At 40.8% G+C, this 11,883-nt stretch overlaps 2 protein-coding genes across 2 annotated transcripts; both read left to right on the top strand.

Annotated features, from left to right (window-relative positions):
• Positions 1 to 6,141, top strand: LOC112259009. The gene is made up of 12 exons (XM_024433752.2): positions 1 to 191; positions 588 to 789; positions 925 to 957; positions 1,169 to 1,287; positions 1,426 to 1,534; positions 1,654 to 1,692; positions 1,786 to 1,839; positions 2,011 to 2,244; positions 3,995 to 4,101; positions 4,182 to 4,347; positions 4,447 to 4,525; positions 5,061 to 6,141. The coding sequence occupies exons 1-12, from the start codon at positions 124 to 126 to the stop codon at positions 5,396 to 5,398; spliced, it is 1,548 nt and encodes a 515-aa protein (XP_024289520.2). The 5' UTR covers positions 1 to 123; the 3' UTR covers positions 5,399 to 6,141.
• Positions 6,142 to 7,309: 1,168 nt separating this feature from the next.
• Positions 7,310 to 10,943, top strand: elob (elongin B). The gene is made up of 4 exons (XM_024433791.2): positions 7,310 to 7,457; positions 8,898 to 9,032; positions 9,327 to 9,435; positions 9,678 to 10,943. Exons 1-4 carry the CDS (start codon positions 7,455 to 7,457, stop codon positions 9,788 to 9,790), a joined length of 360 nt encoding a protein of 119 aa, XP_024289559.1. The 5' UTR covers positions 7,310 to 7,454; the 3' UTR covers positions 9,791 to 10,943.
• The last annotated feature ends 940 nt before the right edge of the window (positions 10,944 to 11,883 follow it).

Genomic DNA, 11,883 nt, shown 5'->3' with positions numbered 1-11,883 from the left:
AGAAGAACAAGAACAACCCGTGTAAAAAACATGAACATCCGGCGGCATCATCACCTCTGAGAACGTTTAGTTAGCTAGTTGTGCCTCGTATTTTATTTTTGTTCATTTCACACAGCGACAAAAATGCCAACACTGTGTTCAGCATACAACTGCAAAAATCGCGGTCCCAAAGCTGATGTAGGATTTTTTAGGTACGTTATACCGTCTTGCTCGAGAGACACGTTAACGCTATTAGCCGTGGTATATCGGCTATGTACCACATACCCCAGAGGTGCCTTATTGATATTATAAACTGGTTACCAACGTAATTAAAACAGTAACAACGATTTGGTCATAACTGTGATGCCTACTACGGGGTACGGTAGATAGCTATGGTATTGTTAGCTAAAGTAAAAGTTATAGCTAGCTAGTACAAATAACGTTAGTGTGCAGGAGAAAACCAATGACAAAAAAGCTTAATTAGCTAGATGATATGTTCTGTTGCGATACTGTTCTCTTATAAATCTACATCATTTATGGATTTACTATTCATCATTTGATACTTTTGTGACACCAATTTGCTGGTGTATTAATGTTTCTGGTAACAGTTTCCCCAAAAATGACCCTGAAAGACGCAAGCGATGGATTATTAATATGAAGTGGAAAGACTGGAATCCGCAACACCACCACCGTGTGTGCTCCATTCACTTTGAAGACAAGTACATTTGCCGGATGGACAAACGTCAACGTCTCACGCCAGACGCAGTCCCGACCATTTTTGACTTCCCAGAGAACTTTCAAAAGAAGAAGGTACACTGAAACAAAAAATTTATCTAGCGAGATACATCCCAAAGTCAGAACTAACTACACAAATAATACGGTTTATGATAACTAGATGTACAATATTTTAACGTGTGATTTAAATTAAATGTGTTCCTTCTACAGGCATCCATCCACCCACAGAGTAGAAGAGCCAGGGTAAGGTACTGGAAGAGGCAAATAAACTCCTTGGCTGTATTTGGCATTGCACATTAGTGTCCAGCTTGGTATTGCATTTGATGTAACTCAGCTATGTTTTCATTTGGTAAGTGAAGCATTGATATGTAAATGAATAGCCTACACACGGTATGTTTAAAGTACATGTGTCCACGCAGTAATGGTGGTCATTATCTTTGTTTTTGGCATGCAGAGTGATGGGTTGCCAGAGAAGTATACTGCTGCCCATGCTGTTACAGTGGCTGAACCGGTCACAACACCAAGCCCCACCATCACATCAGAGACGAGCAAGCTGGCTAAAGACAATGCTAAGTAAATAACCTTGTGAATTTAAGTGAAAGTTAAATTAGCTCTTTTTGGAATGCACAATGTCACTGTAGAGCAGAATTGTTTCTACCTGTTTTCTAGTTCTTGCTTTTTCAATTGTCAACTTCCATTTTGACGGATCAGATCTCCAGAAAAAGTTACCTCTTCAAGTTGGTATATCCATGTAGATGAAGAAATCCAAATGGCTGAATCCCTCCCAGGTTTCTTCCACAGTGATTACTGTCTACCACACGTGAGTGGCTCTAGGTGGTCTGATTGGACTGTTGCTTTGCCAGATATACAGGGATTATTTACTGGGTTTTTGCATTATGTAGACATTTAATAACATTTTCCTCATATTGAACTTTGCAGAGTATTCGCTGGGGATTCAAAGATGATGTTGCCCCGAAGGTAAGTTGTTTGCTCACTGGAATAACCTGTAGCTTATGCTATATACCAATAGCTTATGCTAAGAATTTGATAAACAATGCACTTTATTTTCAGGTGGCATGTGAGAACATGGAGTTCCAACTTCCACCCCTCAAGCACATAATAGAGGTAATGAAGGATGTGTAAACATTCAGTCTCTAATACAGGGTTAGGGATAGAGCCTCCAAGTTGATCATTGATTCATTGGTCTGTCTTTTTCTAATATGTCTCACTCTGGATCGAAAACCAATAAGAGTGTCATTAAAACAGTACTATACATTGTCTCCCATTCTTACCCAGATCACAGAGGCATGGGAGTGGCTGGGTATGGACATTAGAGGACCACTGCCCCTAACACCGAACGGACACCAGTACGTTCTGACCTTGACAGACTTCTACTCCAAATGGGTGGAGGCCTTCCCCCTGAGAGGTTGTAGCTCTACTGAGGTAGCACAGCATGTAGCTGAAGTCATCTCTCACTTTGGCTTCCCTTTTGGAATCCTTGTTCGACTAAAGAGGAAGTTTACCAGTAAGGTGAGGCAAAATATATTTTGTCACATACTTACTGTTACACATACCTTGCAACAATCTTGAGGTTGGTTCATATATGCACTACCTGTCAATAGGTCCAGAGTGGTTCATTAGAGAATTGTACAGTGGGGCAAAAAAGTATTTAGTCAGCCACCAATTGTGCAAGTTCTCTCACTTAAAAAGCTGAGAGAGGCCTGTAATTTTCATCATAGGTACACTTCAACTATGACAGGCAAAATGAGGGGAAAAAATCCAGAAAATCACATTGTAGGATTTTTTATGAATTTATTTGCAAAGTATGGTGGAAAATAAGTATTTGGTCACCTACAAACAAGCAAGATTTCTGGCTCTCACAGACCTGTAACAACTTCTTTAAGAGGCTCCTCTGTCCTCCACTCGTTACCTGTATTAACGGCACCTGTTTGAACTTATCAGTATAAAATACACCTGTCCACAACCTCAAACAGTCACACTCCAAACTCCACTATGGCCAAGACCAAAGAGCTGTTAAAGGACACCAGGAAAAAAATGGTAGACCTGCACCAGGTTGGGAAGACTGAATCTGCAATAGGTAAGCAGCTTGGTTTGAAGAATTCAACTGTGGGAGCAATTATTAGGAAATGGAAGACATACAAGACCACTGATAATCTCCCTCGATCTGGGGCTCCACGCAAGATCTCACCCCGTGGGGTCAAAATGAACACAAGAACGGTGAGCAAAAATCCCAGAACCACACGGGGGGACCTAGTGAATGACCTGCAGAGAGCTGGGACCAAAGTAACAAGGCCTACCATCTGTAACACACTACGCCACCAGGGACTCAAATCCTGCAGTGCCAGATGTGTCCCCCTGCTTAAGCCAGTACATGTCCAGGCCCGTCTGAAGTTTGCTAGAGAGCATTTGGATGATCCAGAAGAAGATTGGGAGAATGTCATATGGTCAGATGAAACCAAAATATAACTTTTTGGTAAAAACTCAACTCGTCGTGTTTGGAGGACAAAGAATTCTGAGTTGCATCCAAAGAACACCATACCTACTGTGAAGCATGGGGGTGGAAACATCATGCTTTGGGGCTGTTTTTCTGCAAAGGGACCAGGACGACTGATCCGTGTAAAGGAAAGAATGAATGGGGCCATGTATCGTGAGATTTTGAGTGAAAACCTCCTTCCATCAGCAAGGGCATTGAAGATGAAACGTGGCTGGGTCTTTCAGCATAACAATGATCCCAAACACACCGCCCGGGCAACGAAGGAGTGGCTTCGTAAGAAGCATTTCAAGGTCCTGGAGTGGCCTAGCCAGTCTCCAGATCTCAACCCCATAGAAAATCTTTGGAGGGAGTTGAAAGTCCGTGTTGCCCAGCAACAGCCCCAAAACATCACTGCTCTAGAGGAGATCTGCATGGAGGAATGGGCCAAAATACAAGCAACAGTGTGTGAAAACCTTGTGAAGACTTACAGAAAACGTTTGACCTCTGTCATTGCCAACAAAGGGTATATAACAAAGTATTGAGAAACTTTTGTTATTGACCAAATACTTATTATCCACCATAATTTGCAAATAAATTCATTAAAAATCCTACAATGTGATTTTCTGGATTTTTTTCTCATTTTGTCTGTCATAGTTGAAGTGTACCTATAATGAAAATTACAGGCCTCTCATCTTTTTAAGTGGGAGAACTTGCACAATTGGTGGCTGACTAAATACTTTTTTGCCCCACTGTATAAGGTGTTTTTTACATTTATTCATGTTTTAGATCAACCTTGCCTTAAACAGTCATCTGAAGCTGAGGGGGTTCTCTCTCTTATACCGTCATCGGCAAGTTGGATCACTGGATCTGGCCACACAAACCCTGATCAGCAGGTTTGTGTTTTAGACTCATTCCTTTATGTGGTTTTTAATTTCATACTCAACTTTGACCATGGTGGCCTTCACCCCAACAGGATGGTGTCTGATCTTGTGAAGGACCATCCAGACAACTGGGATGTCTGCCTCCCTGCAAAGGTGTTCAGCCTGTGTTTCAAGGAGCACCCCAAGACCAAGCAGAGACCTTTCTCTCTGCTGTGCTGCAAAGGACCACAGCCAGTCACCACCCCTAGGGATCTGTCTGTAAGTTTACTTTTTAGTTATAGCTGAACTCTTATCATAATGGATTGCATTTCAATTGAATGGGTGTGTTTCTGCCTGTCCTTTTTATATTTCCTACAGTTCAGTCCTGCAGAGCTCAGAGAGAGTTCCTTTGCAATCCAGTCCAATCAAGAGGGTGGTCATGACACTGATCCGCAAGGTGAGCGCAATCCCTGTACAATACGACATATCACACACTGTGGTGATGGTTAAAGGGATACTTCAGGGTTTTGGGAACTTCCCCTGTGACCGAAACTTCTGGATATCATTTGTTTGTCTCTGTGTCCAGTATGAAGGAAGTTAGAGGCAGTTTTGTGAGCCAATGCTAAGTAAAAAAGGAAATTGTAACGCGATTAAAAACAATGAGTACAAGTAATGAATCAATGTGCAGGGGTACAAGGTAGTTGAGATAATACAATATGTATTATACAGGTAAACACTCTTGGTAAATAGTATGGTCTACAGCTTATCGTGAGGCATAACTCGGGCGAGCAGAACCTCGAGACTTACTTAATATTAGAGAACGCGCACCAGCTGTTCACTTTCCTAAAGAGGTTTGAGAATAACTTTGTCAACATATCTATTGTTCAAGTGAGTATTTAGTGTGTTAACTGTTCTAAATTGTAATTGTCTTGTGTTATGTTATTAACATAATTGTAATTTGTTGATCATATTGTGTTTATCTGTTATTACAGACATGGTTGGCATTGATTCTGGAAAGGAAACAGCTGGAAAGAGCACTATTACCAGGGTCTCCTTTTTAAGGAGCAACACTGAGAGTAACAACACTGACGGTAACACATATGGTCACCCCGACGGTCTCACGGACGGTAGCACGGACGCTAACCCCGACGGTAGCACGGACGCTAACCCCGACGGTAGCACGGACGCTAACCCCGACGGTAGCACGGACGCTAACCCCGACGGTAGCACGGACGCTAACCCCGACGGTAGCACGGACGCTAACCCCGACGGTAGCACGGACGCCAACAGTGAGCGGTCCTCTGAAGAACATCATGCCATGGAAAACTGAATAATTGATTGGATGAGCGCTCTATCGGGGGTGTAGTTTTTATTTTATCATTTTGTTTAGAAACACTTCTTTTATGGTTGTTTGGCTGGTGTACTGCGTCATGATTGTTACACAGGAGGAGGATAGGAGTTTATGAACCAACTGGATAAATTAAATTCAGTCAACACATGCATAGCAGCATAGATGATGGAACAGTGATACGCTTATCCTAAAAGCAATTTCTTTATTTTACCCCGTAAATTTTATTTTTTCCCCCAGTAAACGAATCCAAACATGCGTTATTGTAGTACATTATTGTAGTATAGAAAATTTCACCTTACATTATTGTAGCATATACTGTAGATATTTTCACCTTACTTGATCTTGGAAAAAATCACTTGGATGCTCCTCCAAGTGGTAGTTAGTAGTAGGAAATGTATCATCCCTGAGCTCTGACTTCTCCCACATGCTGACCTCTGACGTCATGTACTAAGGAAATTACTTCCATAACAGCATTTTCAGCAGTTAAATGCAACTAAACATTATTTATAAAAAGCAATCTTGTTATTGTTTTTGAACACATGTTCATGTTCACTTGTTTACAATCATGGTAGCTGTACATTGTTTATGGTTGACGCAGTTTGTTGGCCATTAGCCAATCGGCGAGTTCAAAGCTTGTGAATGTATCGAACTGGTAAATTACTACCTTCCCCAATTGGTTATGAACGTAGGATTATTAAAGGAATGTTTTTTTATGCCTTGAATAGACTGAACACTCAAATGCATTTGTTTATACAAAGATACTTACATTATGAAGTATGTATTTATTATGGGTCCCTTCATTGTAGAGCATGCCGGTGTTGGACAAATGTACAATTATGAAATATTCTCAAAACAAAGCTTGAGTTTTCACTTCACTGCACAGGCAGTGCTTTCGGACAGCTGTGGTGTAATTCAGTCCGCCGATTCTGTTGCGAAACGTTTTTTAAACGAAACAGAATTTACCTACATTTTCCAATAGAATTTACCTGAATATGACCAATAAACTTTTGGTTCTTAAATGGTAAACATCTCGCCAACTTGTAGTTCTAAAACCCGGTAATGAGTTACCTCTAGTTGGGGAAATAATAGGGGTTTGGAATAACTGCCTAAAATAAGGTCTGAGGAGGTTTTATATATTTTGTAATATGAGATATCAGTCAGTTAACATGACCTTTATGAATTATGAAGCGTTGTGCTTTTTTTTTCATAAATTCACAGAAAGTGACAAACTGTTGAAGATTATCTCAGAACAAAACGTTAGATTTCCAAAACCTGTGTTAACCACAGACATTATCGGCGTTTATTCAAAACCGCCATTTATTCCCCATAGGCTTTGGCTAACGAACCATGGCGGAGTTCGCAAAGATAACCATCTTCTCCCCTTCTGCCTGTGGAGTGATTTCATGCCTACAAAAATACGCCATTACCAGTTCTCTGAATACACTCCACTGTGGTATGGGTATGATCAGAGATATTAGAGAAAGGAGATAGGAATCCTATTGTGCAATGAATGAGGCACGTTTATAAAGACCCACCCAGCAGACTGTTGACCAATCGCGTTGACGTTGTCTTGCTTCGTCGCGCTGTTGCTAAAACAATCGTCACGAAATCCCATCCCAAAGTCAGGGTATGAGTAGAGAAACGTGCCTTTTTTTCTCCAAAGAACGTGGTGTCACGATTCCAAAGTTATACATTACAGATAGCAAGTTAATTATCGCACATATCGGAAAATATTTGTAATGTTGTACTTCTTGTTAACAAAATGCAAGCTAATGTTGAGTTTTTAGTTAGCGGCCAATTGACTCCCATTCACTCCTTGAAGGAGAGCTCTCCTTGTCCAAGAATCGCCCAGAAGGCACTGCGCTGTCCATTGACGTAGCATGGGCAACGTACACAATGGTCGTTAATACGATTTCAATGGAGTTTCCTAGCTCATAAAAAGTATCTCTGGTGTTATACACCACTGTTGGATGAGAGCGTTTTGTGATTCTCGCAGTGCAGCGTGGGATAGCGGAGGCGCAACCGACCGAGAGAAATGGTGAGTGAGGAAGAGATAAATAATCTATTTTAAAACTGTGACTTGATATTCTTTATGGCGTTTTGCTACTATGGAAAAGTAAATTTTTATATGTAGAAACCGTTAATTCCCTCCATTAAGATATATGGTGGGAAACGCTTGATATGGACTCCTTTTGTTTCGCAGCATATTAAGCTAACGGTAACTAGCAAGTCCACAGTAACTGTAACTGCAATCAGCGTTTTGTTTTAGTCTTAACTATACGAGCTAATTCTAGCTAAACGTTCACTGTCTGACTTGTTAAAAGGAAAGGAAACTAGGTAACTAATCCTAGATCTGTCTCATTTAGCTAGTTATCTAGCCCTGGTGACACTCGAACATACTTTCCATGTCCACAGAAACTAGGTTACGTTAGCTAGCTAGGTAACGTTAGCTACTGCCCAGATGGCTTGCTATTCGTTTGGTGTCAAGCGTATATTACCACACGTCAGTGAAGCATTGAGTGAATGGGCTAGCTAGCTAACGTTGGCTGGCATCTACTACTGTTAGCTAACTGAACAAGTAATGCAATATTACCTAGCTATTTTTGCTGACTAGTTAGCTACACACATTCCATTTGTTATTTAATTAGTTAGCAAGCTAACGTTATACAGTTGCCAGCTTGGTAACTAAAGTCATTTTGACATTGTATCCAGCATCGTTATGTAGCTAGCTAACAGTTAACGTTAGCTAGCTACTAGTTTTGGAAGACAATGTTAACCAGTCAATGTTAATCAACTAGCTATTAAGTAACTGGTGGCAAGTTTAGGTAAAATGTGCTCGTAGTCAACCGTCATTTTGTCAACCAACAAATGTAGCTTTTTCCTCTTCAAGTTAAGCATGGTCTTTTCAGACATGGGTGGAACTGGGATTTATAGTTGGTGGTGCGGTCTTCACCAATTTACTTGGCATGATCCCCCAACCTTAAATGAAGAAACACTGTTTCTCCCAAATATTGAAACCCATAATTTAACTGTACTTTACCCACTATCCTCCAGCCCTACATGTTGTCGACATTATTGGGTCCGACCCAGGCTTGAGGCCTTTAATTAGAAAGATGGCTCTCTAGCACTTCGAACGATGAACGAGCACATGTGGGGCTGTCACCCGGCTGAAGCCTATGGTGGCAGATTTGGCTGCTGTTTGCTCAGTTTTCCCCTCTACTGAGATGTTTTGACATCAAACAGGTGCATTGGTTCAAGAAAGGCTTCCGCATATACAAATCATAGGCAATTGACCACTAGACAGTGAATGAAATGTCAAAGGCTGCAGCACGTTTCACAGTCCTATTCCAGTGTTTATTGTTCACTGGTCTGTTAGTTATCTAGCAAACAGAGAGAAACGGCATAGTGGTCCCTGGTACTAAAAGTTTGGGAACCTATTTTTATTATGTCTTATCTCCCTAACTTGCTGTTGTCATAGGATGTGTTTCTGATGATCCGGCGTCACAAGACGACCATCTTCACTGATGCCAAAGAGTCCACTACGGTCTACGAGCTGAAGCGCATAGTGGAGGGTATCCTAAAGAGGGCACCGGAGGAACAGAGGCTGTACAAGGTATATACAGTGCATACCCCTTGTGGAGGACAATTACAAAGTGGGGGAGTAAGATATGGCCAGGCCAATTAGAGTAATTTGTTCTATTTGTGTATATATAAAATTGTTTTTTTCTTCTGATGTAGGAACTCCCCAAGTCTAAGAGGAAGTTGATTTTTTTATTAAACCCGAACAGTCCCCAAGTCTATTCTTCTCTTTCTCTCTCCTGCCCTCATTTGTGGTATGTGTGTGCATATTGACTAAATGGTGGTGTTTACATATCTACCCTCTGCTCTGACATCTCTCTTGTATCAGGATGACATGTTGCTGGAGGATAGTAAGACTCTTGGAGACTGTGGCTTCACAAATCAGACAGCCAGACCTCAAGCCCCAGGGACTGTTGGATTAGCTTTCCGTCTCGGTGGTGAGTGTAAATTTTTCTGTTATGTAGTATCTGTCCCATGTTTCAAAACATTCACTCTGTTTTATTCTGATGTTGAGCTGCAAGATATGTCAGAATGGCTGTGAAATAGTTTGATAGGGGTGAAAGTTGGAATTTGTTTGTTAAACTAAGTTTATCCCTCTAATAATGCCTCTTGCTTCCGCTGATTCCCTTTGATACTCTTTACTCTCTCCTTATCAAACAAATCTCTCCCTCTCTTTCAGATGATGCATTTGAGCAGCTGAGGGTTGAGCCCTTCTCCAGCCCCCCAGAGCTTCCTGACGTCATGAAGCCTCAGGACTCTGGCAGCACAGCCAATGAGCAGGCTGTGCAGTGAAGGAAGGAAGGAAGCAAGCAGGCAGGGAGAGGAGAGGGGGAGAGGGGGGATCTGGGATCTGGGAAGTGGTGCTTTGGATTAGGCTGGCCAGCTTTACAGACTGCTTTAGGGTAACATGCGAGTGTACCGGTGAGATCTTTAACTTTGCAGGAAGAACATGAATTCCCTCTCACACAGGAGTATTTTCATGTTATTCCTGAACTAGGCTCACGCATGTTTAGATTCACTCATAAGATCCCTCAACAAACGTTTCTAATTTGTCAGGCCACTGTCATCAGTAAGGGGGTTGGGAAAAATTGAAAAATGATTCATACCTCCTAATTTAATTCATACTAGTCTTTTGGGGAGGGTGTAGCCTGTCTTTTGGCTATGGTGGGGATTTGCGAAGGGAGTGGCTATTACATTTTTAGAATGCCCTCTTGCTGATTGCATTGTTTTTCTTTCTTCAATATTAATATTACAATTTAGCGTTTTTTAATTACTCCTTGGGGTGGTAGTATGTGGCACAACAAAGGGTTTGTGAGTTATTAGCTTATCTAGATAACATACGCATGAATGGATCTGAAATAAACACACAAACATGTTGATGCCATGACATAAAATGTATAGCAGAACACATGTACTTGCACACGCACACACGGATGGACACACACACACACACACACACACACAGAATGGTGTGAAGATTTACAATCATCAGTTTTTATTTTGGTGTGAAGGTATTAAGCTTTCCCCACTCTGGTTTTTGTTTGCTTGTTTCTTTACTTTTGAACCTTTGCACTGGAGTTCCTGTGTAATTTTGTTTCTTCTCGAGTCTGTACTGTACCAATTTGACCCCTATCCCCCAAATTACACCTGGGGGGTGGGGGGTCCGAAGTGTAAATGGAAACCTTCAGTGGAAAGAGACAGGAATCACTCATCTTTTGTGATAAACAAGCAAGAAGGTACAAATTACTGGTGTTGAATTGAAATAGGTGTAAACTGTCTCAATTAGATTCAACAACCTGACTTTGGGGTGGTTGTCATGCCCTTTTTTAAGATATGATGGAAATGGTTCACCAACGAGCTCTTTTAAAAACAGGACTTTATGAAACAAGCAACACATGTAATTGTCTTGAGTTGACATATAAAAAAAAAAACATTTTCTTTGTCACCTCCTGTGTGGTATATTGCTAATGGACTCTGTGAAATGCTTTTGTGCCATTCACTTTACTTGGTACTTGTCATTCATGGTGAAATAAAAATCAGTTCAGTGAAATTTGAAATTGCCAAGATTGTATGATAGTGTAGTACAGCCAGAAAGAAGTGAGCACTTGCTTAATCTATTAAACTAGCTACAGCAGGAGAAGAATGTGTTTGTAGCAGGCTGGATGAGAGCTAGTCATATGTAGCTAGCTCATTTATTTGGATAAAGGTTCAGGTAGGTAACTTTAATCTACACAATTGAGGATGAAGTGGATTAGCGAGTTAGCTATAACAATAATAGCCCATTTATTAGTGACCTTAATATTTGTTAATAAATTACCTTGGTAAAATGTTTAGATGGCTAGCTAGCCTGTACTTTGTAATTTAGTGTGTTGGCTGAACAAGCATGGCCTTTTGCATCAACTATATTTAAATGAATTAACTAAACATCAGTAAATACGATATTTAGCATATTTTCGGTGGTCCTCGATCGTTTCGGTGGTCCACTCATCTTTCGTGATAAACAAAGGTACAAATTACTGTCTCAGAGTCAATCTGTGGTTGTCATTCTCTTAAAATATGATGGAAATAGTTCGCCAACATGCTCTTTTAAAAACAGGACAACCACAAAGTCCTTTTGTTGACATACAAACAATACATTTGTCAGCCCTTGTGTGGTATATTGTTATTGCTTTCGTTAATGCACACTATTCTGTGAAATGCTTTTGTGCCATTCACTCTGTCATTCATGTGGTGAAATAAAATCTGTTCAGCAGTAAAATTAGGAAATGTTCAGGATTTTATGATAGTGTATTATACTACCGCCAAAAGAGGGTGATGCACTTTTTTACTGTATTACGCTAGCTACAGCAGAAGATATTTCCCAGAGCCTGTAGGGATGTGCATTG

This window comes from Oncorhynchus tshawytscha, linkage group LG09 (assembly GCF_018296145.1).
Source record: "Oncorhynchus tshawytscha isolate Ot180627B linkage group LG09, Otsh_v2.0, whole genome shotgun sequence".
Classification (NCBI taxonomy): domain Eukaryota; kingdom Metazoa; phylum Chordata; class Actinopteri; order Salmoniformes; family Salmonidae; genus Oncorhynchus; species Oncorhynchus tshawytscha.
Note: the sequence above shows the minus strand (reverse complement) of the source record. Positions and strands in the feature narration are given on the sequence as shown.

What these genes read in the sequence shown, in the direction of transcription:
- LOC112259009 (XM_024433752.2), top strand. Translation starts at nt 124, where the DNA reads ATGCCAACACTGTGTTCAGCATACAACTGCAAAAATCGCGGTCCCAAA. An exon ending in CCACCCCTAGGGATCTGTCT is followed by an intron (nt 4,348 to 4,446) that starts GTAAGTTTACTT and finishes TATTTCCTACAG; the next exon opens with TTCAGTCCTGCAGAGCTCAG. An exon ending in TCATGACACTGATCCGCAAG is followed by an intron (nt 4,526 to 5,060) that starts GTGAGCGCAATC and finishes CTGTTATTACAG; the next exon opens with ACATGGTTGGCATTGATTCT.
- elob (XM_024433791.2), top strand. An exon ending in AGGAACAGAGGCTGTACAAG is followed by an intron (nt 9,033 to 9,326) that starts GTATATACAGTG and finishes CTCTTGTATCAG; the next exon opens with GATGACATGTTGCTGGAGGA. An exon ending in ATTAGCTTTCCGTCTCGGTG is followed by an intron (nt 9,436 to 9,677) that starts GTGAGTGTAAAT and finishes CCTCTCTTTCAG; the next exon opens with ATGATGCATTTGAGCAGCTG.